The sequence below is a fragment of the Kogia breviceps genome, chromosome 13 (genome assembly GCF_026419965.1).
Source record: "Kogia breviceps isolate mKogBre1 chromosome 13, mKogBre1 haplotype 1, whole genome shotgun sequence".
NCBI lineage: Eukaryota > Metazoa > Chordata > Mammalia > Artiodactyla > Physeteridae > Kogia > Kogia breviceps.
In genome coordinates this window covers 41,814,010-41,829,343 of record NC_081322.1, presented here as the reverse complement: position 1 = coordinate 41,829,343, position 15,334 = coordinate 41,814,010, and the positions used below count along the sequence as shown (strand labels likewise).

Here is a 15,334-nt window from a genome sequence, read left to right as displayed (position 1 = left end):
ATGGAAACAAATATACACAACAATCTCTGGTCTCCAGGGTCTGGTCCAGGGGAAAGAAAAATATTAACAAATCACAGCAATGTGGCAAGTGCTATAACTGAGATGTGGAAAGGGGGCTAAGGTAGACAGAGGAGGAAATATGTGCACTAAGACTGAACGACAGTAGAATTTTGGGGGGTGGGATGAGGGGAGGCATGAGGCAAGGGATCTCCATGCAGAGAGACTAGTGTGGGCAAAATCTTGAGAGAGAAAAAAAGAAAATAGGCTTTGGGTGCTTTGTAGAGAGTTCAGCATGGGAGAATGGTAGGTCTCTTAAGGAACTCAGAAATTACCCAGCAGGCAACAGGGTGTCTTGGGGCAAGGAAGTGATACAATAACACTGGAATTTAGAAAGACCACTCTGAGTGCATTGTGAAGGGAAAAGGGGTATGGAACTGGGAGACAAGAATAGAGGAAGTAGAAAGACCAGTTAGAAGGTTATTATAATTGTCTTGAAGAAAAATTGTAAGAATCTGAACAGTGGCAGCAGAAGAGGAAAGATTTGATAAACATCATTGGTACTGTTGGGTAATGGGTCCTGGTAATGAACAGGACCCATTACCCAATAGCAGGGGTTCAGAAAGAAAGAAAAGTCAAGAATGACTCCTGAGAGAAGTAAGGAAAATATGAAGTAAGGCTGTGTCAGTAAAAATGGAGAGGAAGGAGTTGATTTGACAGAAATTAATGAAGCAGAAATGTTAGAACCAGCTGAATGACTAGCTTCAGGGGCTGAGGAGGAAGGAAGAGAAAAGGAAGACCCCTCTGTTCTTGGCTTTGACTAATGGGTGGGTTGTGGGATCATTAATCCAAATGGGAAAAACAGGTGAAGCAGATGCCGAGGGAAAGAAAATGTCAGTTTTTTAGCACATTGGATTGGAGGTGCCTGAGAGCTATCCCGGGAGAGACGACAATAGTTCTGAAGCTAGCAAGGAGTTTAGAATTGGATAAGGATAGTGTGCCTGGCACATGCTTTATGACAAGTCTTGAACTCCATGAGATAGTTACTAGTGTTATCCCTACTTCACAGATGAGAAAAAAATTAGACACAGAGCACTTAATTTATCCAAGGTCACCATCTGGGTAACTGCTGGAGGTAGGATTTGAATCCTGGCAGTCTTGATTCCAGAGCCTGTGCGAACCACTTCACAGTGTTCACCTGTAAGTCATCAGGAGCACTGCAGGTTGAAGGCCTGGAGAGTATGAGGGGTGCAAAGGGGGACTAAGGACAGAGTCTCAGGAAACACTAATATTGAAAGGGAGGGCAGAAGAACAGGGGATCAGAAGACTGAGGATGGCCCCATGGAAGCCAAAAAGAGAGAAAGTTTCAAAAAAGAACTATTTAATAGTGTCACTTGATGCAAATATTCAACTCAGATGACAGAACTTGACAACTGGAAGGCCAGTGACATTACTCAGGGAGAGTAAGTTTCCCAAGAGGCTAGGGCAAGGCTGCATTGAGTTGAGGAGAAAATGAGATAAAGTGAGAGAGCTCCAAAAAGCTGAGCTGTGAAAAGAATGAAGACTCAGGAGGCTGCTAGAGGAGGGGTGTAAGTATGGGGAGTTTGTTTTGTTATAAAAGTAGGAGGATCCTAAGCATTCTTTCATACTCGATATACATTAGGAAAAAGTAAAATCCATGAATAGCTCACTAAAAGCCTGTAAAAGACTTAGGTATATCACTATCACTAGACTGGGAAACATCTTAAATACAAAGGAGTTTTAGCACACTGCCTCCCCTCACCACGTCTTCAGCTCCTGATCACCCCCACTGGGCTCTACTGGGCCTATACTACCAACTGGTGGATGCTCTTCTCCAGCTCTAGACACACAGACCTTTCCTCAGTTCTTCAAACACACTAAGCTCTTTGCCATCTCAAGGCCTGCTGTCTCCTTTTGCTGGGAAACTCTTGCCTTATCGTGCACTTGGCTGGCTTTTTTCTGTTCCTCAAAGCTGCTTTTGCAAGAGGACTTCCCTGACCAATCTACAGAAGTCATACTCCTAACTTATTCTTTATCACTGAACTCTATTTCACAGAATTCTATTTTTTTCCTTTACAGTACTCAATCCAATCTGTAACCACTTTATTTGCTCATATTTTATTGGCTGCCTCTTCCACTAAAATGTATGCAATCATGATGTCAAAGATGTCTGGCTTGTTTGCCTCTGTGTCTTCAGCCCTTAGAACAGTTCCTGACAAGTAACATGTGTTCAATAAATATTTGTTAAAGGAATTATATAACCCAATCTCTCCCTCTATCACTTTCCTCAATTTGGGATCATGCACACTGTTTCTTAAGTCCAAGGCCTTTTCTCACTGTCTTGACTTATATATGCACTTTTATTAGATACCAGGATCTCTGCTGCAAGCTTTATTTCTATCATTTCTTTGAATCGTCACAATAGTCCTCTCAAATAGATAGGTCCTTTTAAAATTATATCTCCATTGTACAGGTGAGGAAACTGAGGACGTTGTATAACTTGCCCAAGTTCAAACAAGTGGTGGAGCCGGGATCAGAATTTAGTTCTGACTTCAAAAACAAAACAAAGCCAGGCCACAGCTCACTTCAAGTGAGGGCACATACTCTAGTTTGGGAAGTTCTGATTTAGCTTTATGTTCTGTTACACCTACTCCATCCAGGCCACATCCTAATCCATAAATTCAAATGTCACCCCCTCTTCCCGCCTGCTTTCTGAAGGTGGGAGGCGAGAGCAAGGAGTGGAGGGCTGTCCTGAACTTCAAGTTCCCAGATTCTCCCGAGGAAGATGCATACAGGGAGAAGAGATCCAAGCGTTAGCCACTTACCTTTCAGGACTGAGGACGAGGTAACCCGGGGCCTAACAAATGACTGTCGAATTCTGGAGCAGAAACCAACAATTCCAGCCCCGAACTAGTGGCCAAAACGCTTACCTTAACTGCCACCTCCGGAGCGGAGTCCACCGCCACTGCCAGAGAGGACTTATCTGAAGACGATTTAGTCAAGTGCATAAGGGAGTCCGCGGCTGGCAGCGAACACCGTCCACCCTCACTGTCCGAGTCCGATTCGGACCCTGAACCCGAACCATACGAAGCAGCCAGAGCTGCAATCGCAGCCGACATGACGGCAACAGACACTCTGCGGAGACCAGGCCTTGGCGGAAGGAGTAGCTTCAGGTCCTGACAGATTGCCATGACACACATTATTTAGCTCCTTTCCTACGAAATCGTTTATATTTTAAAACAATCATTACAATCGATTAATTAGTATTAGAATAAGAACAACAGGACTTGGAATTTGGAAACATTTACCTAGGGAAATAGAATTATAATAGCTTACAACTTTCGGGACCTTTGAGGCTAGATTAAAGACTACGAGTTCCGAAATACCTTGAGGCCTCGAAGTGCTACGCTTCCGGCGTGCCGCGCGGCGTGAAGTGGGAGAGGCAGGATGGGAACTGTAGTTTAGAGAAAGGGGGCGGGGTGGGCAGGACCCTCTTTGACCCCGCCCCTGAATGGTAGGTTCATTCAATTGGCTATCATCTTTCCTCATTCCCTGGCCAAGCACTGTTCTCTCCGTCCCCCTCCCCCAAACTGAGGATTGGGCAATACCATAAAGCCTCCGGAAAGGGGGGGAAGAGAGATATTCATCCCCCACAACTGATGGGTGAGTGGGTGGGGGCTGAGTTTCCCACCACAGATGCACCTGGGCACTGGGAGCTGAAGAGGAAAGTGAGAATCAAAAGTGGGAAGACCTTGACTGGCGGGGAATAGCTCCTGGTGGGAAAGATGGGGGATTAGGTGGCGAGAGTCCTGCTGTTCCCCCTGCTTCAGGCGCGGGTCTTCGCGCCCGGTTGTGGAGAGTCGCGCTCTGGGAGGGGGCAGCTGGCGTGAGGTGGGGGGGGGCGGCGGCGGCTCGCGGTGTTGTTCGCTCGCGCGTCGAGCACACGGTGGGTTCGGTGACCGGCGGGCGTCGCAGGCGGCGTTCCTTGTGGCCCGGTGCCTCGGCCGCTGCCCACAGCGGGTTCCACCCGGGAGCCTGACAATCCTGGAGGCTCTAGGTGGAGTCCCGGGAGCTGAGAGGGACCGGCCGCCACCGCCGAAGCATGAAGAAGGGGTAAGGCTAGAGCCCCTCAAGATTCCTCGGTGAGCGCGAGTCTCTTAGGAATTGTTTTTTTTTGGGGGGGACAGGGTGCCGGGAGAGGAACTCTTCCTCACTGGCCAGAACGGAGAGAGGTGTGCGTGGAGCACTGGCCCAGCACAGGTTGCGAGGATGGGCGCGCCTACCCCGCGACGGCCCCCACCCCCATTCGCGGGTTTCCAGAGCTTCGGCAGCCAGACCGCCGGCCCGGCTGGGTACCCAGGGACACGGCGGCCGGCGGGCACACCTGGGGCTCGGTTGCGGGGACCGCCTCGAGGCTGCTCTAGGCGGGGAGACTGCGGGTCTTACTTAGGTGCCACCGCCTGAGAGCCCCTGCCCCCGCGGCCCGCCCCTGTGCCTTCTCGCTCTGGGGGAGGCTGCGGCACCCGGTGCCGGAGAAGCCCCGCTCGAGATACGTGCCCGAGGCTCTGTAAAGCCAGCTGGTGCGTTTGCGTTTTTGCGCCGCGCGTCTGTGTCTAAAGAGACAACATAACGGTAAAGCGAGTGCCGGGATCTCTTTCTTCGCTAGAAGAAGAGGCCAAGCGCGGTTCTAGCCTCCGATGCCGGCTATGGGGAGGGGGGTGCCTTGAGCAGAGTTAGGGAGCTGCTCACCCAGCTCCGATGTCAGCAGGACTCGCCCATTGTGCCACCCGGATAATTATTCAACTCTGCAGCATCCATTGCACCTTTCCCATTTTTCTTTTCCCCTTGCTGTAGCATGCCCCCTAGCTTCGGTACTCTGACGCCTTCTCTTGCACTTGCGGATGATGAACTGGAATAATGGTGAAGAGAAAGCACATCTGACCTGAACATTCATAACCTGTCCTATAGCCGATTAATTGACTAATCCCCAGACAGACTAGATACTTGAATACGACTCAGTCTAATTCTGTCCTTTTCTATGTAAAGTGTGCCTAGGATTATATATAGTTTTTTTTGTTTGTTTTCTTTTTTGTTTTTTTTGTTGTTGATGTTAGATCCACGTATTAGCTAAGTCTTATTCCTGTCCGGTAATTGATGTAATTGATTTATTGGTTATTCAACCCGTCTAATGTTCTTAAATTTAATTTGTATAGGAGATAACTTTCATTTTCCTAATTGTTGGCAGGACTGTATCATAATTACAGATTCAGTCTCAGTCTTTGAACTCTCAGGAACAGTTTTTTCCCTTATGCTCTAAGTTTCTGTTAGGAAAAGTGTATTTTTTAATGTTCAATATTTGATATAAAATTTCTCAAGTCTTGAATAAGTAAAGTTTTGTATTTCTTTATTTTTCAATAGCGGAATATTTGATTGCCAATTCTAGCCTTCAGTTGAAAGAAAGGAAGCTTAATATTTAAGATGGGGTTTTAACTGCCATAACATTTCCTAAATTTATCTAAATTTTACTTTTTATTCAGTTCTTTTCTTTGCAATATCATATATTTAATTACTTGTTATAGAATTTCTTCTCATTTTTCCAACTTCTGTCTACAAGGATGGGTAGGCTACAATTTTGCATGATCTACCTGAAAGATGAAATATTTTTTGAACATGGAAGAAACAACTGTTGGTTATTTATTTATTATGTTAAAAACTGTTTACATCCCAGTATTTAAAAATAAACGATTCACGACCAAAAATAAGTGTTTTATTTTTCTTTTTGTGATCCTCCCTTTCCAGCTTTTCTTGTTTAAGATTGTTGCCATAACCCTCTTGGTAAAACGGAATTGCACATAGACATTGCAGAGGCAGTTGTTTTAAGGTACAGTAATTGTTTTATGGCACTTGGAAGTGGCGCACATATAATATAACTTGATGGTGTAGGATCAGTTGCTTGTTAGGAAATGACCTTGCAGTTTACAAAATGGACACCTTGTCTTGGTTTCTTTATATGTAAATAGAAATAAAGCCATTTATGCCACTAAATTTAGTGCATAAATTAAGTAAATATGTTTTCATGACGCTTTCAAAGAAAATTTAAATATTTTAGCTAATGAACGATGAAAATATTTCAGTGTAAAATACAGTGAAAAATGTTATTAGGATTTTCTGTGGCATGTTAGAATGGATGATTTACATTGAATTTTGCTTTGGAGACATATGGCTGTAAATGGAAGAATGTTTCTCATCTATCAAGTTTTTAATAATTGCAAATTTAATAGGTATTATAGTTAATACATATATGTAGTTGTAAATATAGGTATAGTTAATATTCATGAAAAAGTTATATGACTTGGTAGTAAACAAGTAGAATATTGAATTAAGTTTGTGAAAGAGAAAATCTCCAGAAAACATTAAGGCCTTTTTCATTGAAAAATTTGCAGATGACACCATTCAAAATACATTTTGAATTTGTAATACATTGATTTTTGTAGTGTAATATAATACATTGACTTTGTAATACATTGAAAATACGTTGATCATTTGTGAGGTGTGATATGGAGCCACTTTGTTGATTATTCAGGTTTGTAAATAACCATTTATATATTCAGAGACAGTGTATAAATATAATACTATATTTAATTTTACATTTTGCTTTATTGTCAGAATAATTTAAGGTATTTCCAAGTGCTTGAGTTTCATTATTACAGTAGCTAGTAGCTTTTGATTTTCTTATTGTGGGATTAACTCAGTTAATTTTCATAGCAAAAACTACTATAAAATATATTATTACTTTTACCAAAACAGTGCTTTTAGTTACTTTGTGGGGAAACTTCGTATAAATAAGACTATTCAAATGTCTTTAAGGTTACTATTGTATAGTTTATATTTTTGAGAATTAATTTGATGACATTTTTAATGTTTTCTTAAATGACCAACTAAAATTTAGCTGTCATTATTACTTGGATAAGTACAGTTTACTCAAGGTTTTTCTAAGCTCCTTGAGGACAGGAACTGACCCAATGCTTATTGTCATAAATCTGAAATTGCTACCATAGTGTTTAGCAAATAGTATAGGTTTAATTTTTTATTGGACAGATAAAATGAATGAATGAAGACTATATCCATTGATTTAATGTACCATGTAGACATTTTTTAAAAGATCTATCAAATAATTTTTTTTTTGCTGTACGCGGGCCTCTCACTGTTGTGGCCTCTCCCGCTGTGGAGCACAGGCTCCGGACGTGCAGGCTCAGCGGCCATGGCTCACGGGCCCGGCCGCTCCGCGGCATGCGGGATCCTCCCGGATCGGGGCACGAACCCGTGTCCCCTGAATCGGCAGGCGGACTCTCAACCACTGTGCCACCAGGGAAGCCCCAAATAAATTTTTAATTCATAAAGCTTGTAGCTTTATCTCAAGAGAAAAGAAAAAAAATGTATTTGGAAGTTGTTTGAACTTCATTTACCTGTTCAGGCATAATTCCTTTACCCACACATTTTTTGAACTAGCACTAGATACTGTATAATGCATACATTGTCAACCTTTCATTTATGAAATGATAATAATTTTCTTCTTATTTTTTACAGGTCACTTCATGAAAATGTACATTAAAGGTTTTTTTTTTCCTAAATTAGATGAGTATAGATATGTGTTTGATTCTTTTTGACTTATTTCATTTTTCCAGTAAAATATTAATTTAAAAATGTATGTAGAGTATATCCTGTGCTAGATATGCCTGAGTACCTAATTTTAAGAATAAGTGACCTCTAGGGTGGAGCTTTTTATAAAATGAAGAATCTTGTGTTTTTAGTTTATCACATTCAGTTTATAATGTTGAATCTTTGTGTAGTGGTAGTTCCTAACTTACAATAGGATTGATTATATTTTAAAACTTGTTAAATGGTTTAGAACTTGGAACTTACGTTCTCAGAAACAATATGCTTGGTTAGATTTTCAGACAACTCACCAATTTAACCCATAATATACTTGAATTTTAGGAGTAGACTAATACTATTAGAGAGTTGTAAAATTTTATTGTTAGTTAATATAAATACTATATTGAAAATACCTATTATTTTGAAAATACCTATAGGTATAATACCTATACCTATATTAAAAATAATGTGTACAACAATCTTTCTGTGGGAAAATCAATTCAGAATCTACCTTGAAATGCTAGGAATACATTTCTCTTGTGTTAGACATAACAATGTTGTTAGGAACTTGTCCTCTGACACCCACTGGACATGAAGATTTTCCTCAGTTCAGTGAGTGGTGCAACCTTACATCATCTGGGGCAAGAGGTCAGAGAATGAGAAATTGGAAGGAGCTAAGATCTGTTTTGTAACGTTGGACAAGTCATTTTACCTCTTAAGGTCTTTGGTTTTCTCATTTATAAATTGAGAAGGTTGAAGTAGATGATCTCTGAGGTTCCTTTTGGTTACAAATAACATTCAAAGGCATTTCAAAGCTAAGTGTAACCATTTTTTCTGAGAGTTCATTTTCCCTTTCTAATGTTACTGCTTATATACTTCCTGTCAGAAAATTTCTCCTTTCTGGATCTACCTCTGGAAAGATTATAGTCTTACTCTTTTTCTCACATGCCTATTCGTGGGAGCAAGACTTTTTAGGTTTTTTAAGGAATTTTTTTTGTTGTTACGGTTGCTGTTTTGTTTGCTTTTGTTTTTATTCTTTTTTTTTTTTAACTCCCAGCACCACCAAGAAACTGAATTAAGATGATTTTCTTTGCTTTCCCCTTTTGAGTTTTTTACTGACAGCCTGTAAGTAAAGTCAAGGTAGATTTTATTTTTATACTTTGGAGAAAGATCATATGCAGTGTATCTCCAGAGAAGTTTTTTTAGAAGGCAAAATATTGTAACTAAAGTTGTGGAGTGGGAGTATGAAGGTTAAAGAGATGGAATATGACCTGAGAATAGGGTTGACAGATAATGTACGGGGTATCCTGTATTTTTATTTGCTAAATCTGGCAGCCTTTCCTGGGGTGCTGTGGATCTTTGGGCCGGGCAAGAGTACAGTGATGAGGTGGTTGGAGGCAGAGGGAGACAGGGAGAAAGTCCTCCTTGAGGACAGGGCAGTTTTGTTGTTGTTGTTTTGGTTGGTTTTTTGTTTTGCTCTCATTCATTTTTGTGTTTCTAGTACTTGTTCTTTAAGCTAAATGGATGTTTGAGCTGATATAATTACGACGGAAGAGCAGGTAAATAATTCTCTTAGGAAGGTGGTAAGATAAAGATGCTGCGAGAAAAGGGGTTATGAAACACAGCTGTGTTTGTCATATACACTGGAGTATTTTGTAGGTTTTTAATTAAGTTCTTATTTGGAGGTTAATAATATTCAAGAATAATGGGTAACATGGTCTCCTAAGAGGAAAAGAAGTACCATTGCATGCTTGCTCTGTGTGCAAGCTACTGTATAGGTACTGTTATATTTATTGTTTTACTTATTTGATACCATAGTCTTATGAGGATTTTATGGAAGAAGGGGGTTAACTGAATTAAACAAGTTCATCCTGCTCAGCAGAAGCACAGGTTCTCTGGGCACCACTCTCTTCCCTTTACTGCTGAAGCAGCCATTTCAATAACTTGATAATAGTAATTCTGCCTGCCTGCTACCTCTCCTTCATCTGCATTTGTATAATCTAGTGGTGATTGTCCCATGCTAAGCCAATTATTCATTCAGCACATAATTATTGAGGGCCAACTAGGTGCTAGATAGATACAGAAAAGAGAGTAAAACAGAGGTCTTGATTCTCTTAAACAGCATGGTAAGAGACTGATATTAGAGAAAGGCACACATTTATCATTAGAAATTGTGATGAGTGCTCTAAAGGACAAGAACAGGTAACCTAGTTTACCTTGGAAATCAGGGACAGCTTCGTTGAGAAAAGATTGGTGGACATTAGCTATATGAAAAAGGAATAGAAGGTAAAGAATGTGTGGAAAACAATTTTGATATGGGAAAGAGCTTGGCAGGTTCAAGGGACTAAATAAAGAAAGGCCAGAGTAGATAAAGCTGAGCTGTGTAGTGGGCAGCAGGGCTTTTGGAGGTAAACTGGAGGCAGACCAGGCAAGACGGGTTATCTCTGGCTCAGTGAGAGGTACGGATTTCTACTTTCAGTGTATTGGGGAAGGCCATGAGGAATTTTAACCAGGTTAATCCTGAATCAGATCTGTCTTTTAAAAAGATCTCTCTGGCTTAGAGGGGGCCAGGGAGGCCAATCACAATTCTGCCCATTTCTGTAGTTTATTGGTCCAGTTCTAGACGCCCACGCTGAGCCAGGCTACTCAGTTTTACCAGGTCCTAAGTGTCCAGAGGGTGGAATAATTTGTTTTCTCTCCAGTGGCTGAAGCTATAAGACACAAAACTGAGAAACTGTTAATGGCCTTGTTTCTTGCCCTGTGAAGTATATAAGCAGGGGCATCTTGAAGAAAGAACAAGAAGAGAAGTAGATACAGTCTTGGTTGTGTTCAAGTGTCTTTGTCCATGGTCCTGAGATTGCGTTGCAAGAGGCACCCTAGTATCTTTGTTATAAGTTGTCCTTTTTTACACACACTAGTTGGAATGATATTTTTGGAGCTTGGCAACCAACTGATTGAGTCCTCTCATAGATTAAGTAACTTGTACAAGGTCACAATGCTAATAAAAATGGTAGAGGTGGAACATGAATAGAGATTTCAAAGTCCCATTTTTTCCTATAACCATATGCTGCCAAGCCACCACTCCTTAAATTAATGATTCTAAAGGGATTCTAAGGAGGTGGGTGTTGGGTGTGATGACACCTGTTGGATGATGATGGCAGCAGTGCTTTATTTGGGGTATGTTTTGCAATGGTAAAGCTTCCTGGTATTCTTTTCTGTTGAGTAACAGTTACTCAGGTCTACTCTAAAAAGTTAGCCTTTCTATAATGACGAACTCATTTGAAAAGAAAAAGAGAAAGAAAAAGCTTGTGTGTTAGGGAATGGATTAACTCATTTGATTCCTCTACTGAAAAATGTGAAGTCTGTTATGTTTTCATGTTATGCTGCAAAAGTAAGCTTTTTGTTTTCCATTCTTTGATAAGACATATATTGTCTTATATCTGGGTTTTGTTTGTTTGTTTTTTTGGTAAGTTTTTGTAACATAAATGTGCTCGAGATAAAGCCAGAGAATTGTGGAAAGGTTAAGCAAAATGGGAGGAAGATGAGAAGTATTTTATATTTTAGTTGGAGAAGAAAACTAGCAGTCATTTATGTTTAAAACCAAAATAAAAGCTTTGTGTGATACATCATAATACATGGCTAGAAATTTATCAATTTTGTTGATATTTTCAAAGAACCCTCTTTTGGTTTCATTGGTTTTCTCTGTTGATTTTCCATTTTCAATTTCATTGATTTCTGCTCTATTTAAAAAAAAATTCTTCTGATTACTTTAGGCTTATACTGCTCTTCTTTCTCTAGTTTCCTAGGGTGGAAGCTGAGATTGATTTTAGATCTTTCTTCTTTCCTAATATATGCAGTCAGTGTTATAAATTTCCCTTTAAGTGTTTGATAGATCTCACACATTTTGATGAGTGGTATTTTAATTTTCATTTACTTCACAATATTCAAAAATTTATCTGAGACTTCTTTGACCCATATGTTATTTAGAAGTATCTTATTTAATCTTCAAATATTTGGGGATTTCCCAGCTACCTTTCTGGTATTACTTTCTAGTTTAATTCCATTGTGGTCTGAGTGTATATGTTGTATGACGTCTGTTCTTTTGGAGGGGAGGGTGTTTTACAGCCCAGAATATGGTCTGTCTTGGTGAATGGTCTGGGTGAGCCTGAGAAGAATGTGTGTTCTTTGTTGTTGAGTGAAGTACTATATAAATGTCAATTAGATCCCGTTGACTGATGATTCTGTTCAGTTCAACCCTATCCTTATTAATTTTCTGCCTGTTGGATCTGTCAGTTACTGATAGAGAGGTGTTCAAGTCTCTGTAATAGTGAATCCATCTGTATTTCTCCTTGCAGTTCTGTCAGATTTTGCTTCACATATTTTGGTGCTCTGTTGTTAGGTATATCATTAAAGATTGTTACGTCTTCTTGGAGAATTTATACCCCTGTCATTATGTAATGCCCTTCTTTTTCCCTGGGATATTCCTCTGCTCAAAAGTGTCTGCATTCTCTGAAATTGTGTCTTTATATTTAAAGTGGGTTTCTTGTAGACAGCATAGAGTTGGGTCTTTTTTTTTTTCTAGTGCACTCAGATGTTCTTTTAATTGCTGTATTTGAACCAGTCACATTTTAAATGGTTATTGATATAGTTGGATAACTATCTACCATATTTGTAACTATTTTGTATTCATTACATTTGTTCTTTTTTAAAATACTTTTGTCTTTTTCAGCCTTCTTTGGCTTTAATTAAGCATTTTATATGGTTTCATTTTTCTCTCCTTTCCTCGCATATCAATTATATTTCTTTTAAAAATGTTTTTAGTGCCCTAGAGTTTGCAATGTACATTTACAACTGATCTGAGTCCACTTTCACATAACATTATGCTGCTTCACAAGTAGCACAGGTATCTTATAACAGAATATTCCAGGGACTTCCCTGGCAGTCTAGTGGTTAAGACTCCATGCTTCCACTGCAGGGGCCACGAGTCTGATCCCTGGTCAGGGAACTAAGATCCCGCATGCCTTGCTGCACGGCCAAAAAAAAAAAAAAGTAAAAACAAAAAAAACCCCAGAATATTCCCAATTCCTCCATCCATTCCTTATATCATTGCTGCCATTCATTTAATTTATGCATATACTATAATTACCCAATAATTTGTGGCTATTATTACTTTGAACAAAACAGTTGTCTATTAAAATCAAAGAGAAATTTAAAAAAAAAATTTATTTTACATTTATTCATTCTCTGTTGCTCTTCCTTTCTTCATGTAGATCCAAGATTCTGATCTATATTGTTTTCCTTCTCTCTGAACTTCTTTTATCTTTTCTTTCAAGGCATGTCTACTGGTGACAGATTCCCTCAGTTTTCACTTGTCCAAAAAAGTCATTACTTCTTCACTTTGAAGGGTAATTTCTCTAGGTTGGTGGTTTTTCTTTCAACACTGTAAATATTTCACTCCACTCTCTTGTTCATGGTTACTGACAAGATGTCAGTGTAATTCTTATCATTGTTCCTCTATTCGTAAAGTGTTTTTCCTCTGGCTTTTTCAGTATTTTCTCTTTATCTTTTAGTTTTCTGCAGTTTGAATATTATATTCCTAGGTGTAGAGTTTTTGGTTTTTCATTCTTGGTGTAGTCTAAGCTTCATGGATTTATGGTTTGGCTCCTGTCATTAATTTTGGAATATTCTCAGGCTTTATTACTTCAAGTATTTATTCTACTCTTTTCTCTCTTCTCTTTCTGGTATTTCCATTATACATATGTTACACCTTCTTTAATTGTCTCACAGTTCTGGGCTATTCTGTTCTGTTTTCTGATTCTCTTCTCTCTTTGCATTTTAGTTTGGGAAGTTTCTGTTGATACTTCTTCAAGTGCACTGATTCTTTTCTCATTTGTGTCCAGTTTACTGATGATCCTATCAAAGGCATTCTTCATTTCTGTTGCAGTGTTTTTTATTTCTAATATTTCTTTTTGATTGGCTTTTAGAGTTTCCATCTCTCTGCTTACATTATCCATCTGCTTTTGCATGTTGTCCACTTTTTCCATTAGAGCCCTTAGTAATCATAGTGATTTTAAATTCCCAGTCTAATATCATAAAATCTCTGCTATATCTGAGTGTGGTTCTAATGCTTGCTTTGACTCTTCTGACTATGCTTTTTCTTTCCTTTTAGCATGACTTATAATTTTTTTTAAAATTTATCTGACTGGGAATTAGGCTGTGATTACTGTTTGCTGTAGCAGTAGCTGTCAGAGGTTTCAATTTCCTTTAGTGTCCTTGTTTTTGTTTCCCTTGTTGTCTTTGGATTTCCCTAGAAACACCTTCTTTTTTTTTTTTTTTTTAACATCTTTATTGGAGTATAATTGTTTTACAATAATGTGTTAGTTTTTCCTTTACAACAAACTGAATCAGTTATACATATACATATGTTCCCATATCTCTTCCCTCTTGCATCACCCTCTCTCCCACCCTCCCTATGCCACCCCTCTAGGTGGTCACAAAGCACAGAGGTGATCTCCCTGTGCTATGCAGCAGCTTCCCACTAGCTATCTAATTTACATTTGATAGGAAACACCTTCTTAAATAGAGTTAGAGCCTTGCATTTTTTTTTCAGCCATAATCCTATTGTTGTATAGGAGCCCTATTCATGTGGTGGTAAGGTGTAGGGGATGGGAAGTGGTCTGTAACCCTATGGTAAGATATCAGTCTTTTGCAGGGTCTGTGCCCCTGAGCCTTCACAAGTGCTTCTCAGCTTCCTCCCTCCTTTCTGTAGGTATGTCAGTAAGGCTAGAGTGGGCAGCAATTGGGTAATTTTCTTTTCCCCAAGTTGGATAAAGCTCTGGTAAAGTCTTTTCCTTTGCTGAATAGGCTTTTGTTGTGGAGAACTCTCTGGACTTATTTCAGAATGGTTATTTTCCCCCTCTTCTGGCCAAACAGGAGGTGATTTTTTTCTGATCCTCACTATGATAACCTTGTGGGGCATAAAGCCCAGGAAAGTATAGCAGCCCACACCTCCTTAGAGGAGACCCCCCCCAGGAGTTTTAAACTTTCAAACTAAGTCCATTGGTTTTCAGTTCGTTCAGCTTTCGTTTTGTTATGAGAGAAAGAATAATGGCTTCCAAGCTCTTTACGTGTTGGAGTGGAACCTGAAAGTAATCATATGTATTTTTTAAAACTGCATAGTATTTCATTGTATAGGTAAATAGAAATTTATTTCACTTATTCCTCACTGTTATATGTTTAGGTTGCTTCCTTTCTTTTCATATGACAAGTCATGATGTAATAACTCTCCTTGAATAAACTGTAGTTTTGATTTTAATGGCTATTTTCAGTTATCTATATTTCCTCCTGCAGTTACGTAGAAATTAATCAGGAGTTGACTGTATTTAAATCAGAAGACTGGATTTAATTCTTACTACTTTCACTTATTATGTACTCTTGGACCATTTTACTTCTGATAAGTTTCCTTATTTATGAAATGTAAATGATAAAAACTACCTTGAAGAGTAGTTGTGAGGATTAAATAATATAATAGAAGGCATTTGTAAACTATAAAGCACTATATAAAAGTTGGGTAGTTTAGGTATATCCAGTTGTGATATAAACTGTGAGTCTTAGTAATAAAGCACTCTGTTAATTAAATAGCTTTAGACCAGGCTGCTTA

General features: G+C 39.3%; 2 protein-coding genes across 30 annotated transcripts in view; one reads left to right on the top strand and one right to left on the bottom strand.

The window, feature by feature from the left end:
* CDC40 (cell division cycle 40) overlaps positions 1-3,420 on the bottom strand; it is a 49,124-nt gene extending 45,704 nt beyond the window's left edge. The window contains exons 1-2 of one of the 2 annotated variants that reach the window (XM_059083599.2): positions 3,405-3,420; positions 2,949-3,194 (exon numbers count right to left, since the gene is read on the bottom strand). In XM_059083599.2, coding sequence (XP_058939582.2) covers positions 2,949-3,137 — 189 coding nt within the window. In that variant the 5' untranslated portion in view covers positions 3,138-3,194; positions 3,405-3,420. Of the gene's footprint in view, positions 1-2,948; positions 3,195-3,404 lie in introns of those variants that run through there. The other variant, XM_067011623.1, reaches the window with a different exon arrangement.
* WASF1 (WASP family member 1) overlaps positions 1-15,334 on the top strand; it is a 150,608-nt gene that overhangs the window by 56,640 nt on the left and 78,634 nt on the right. For 2 of the 28 annotated variants that reach the window (XM_067011650.1, XM_067011644.1), the window contains exons 1-2: positions 3,566-3,681; positions 5,818-5,899. The exons of 1 other annotated variant lie outside the window; for it this stretch is intronic. The gene's annotated coding sequence lies outside the window, so the exon portion shown is untranslated. Of the gene's footprint in view, positions 1-3,540; positions 4,161-4,356; positions 4,599-5,817; positions 5,900-15,334 lie in introns of those variants that run through there. 25 more of the 28 variants (XM_067011639.1, XM_067011633.1, XM_067011647.1 and 22 more) reach the window with 25 other exon arrangements.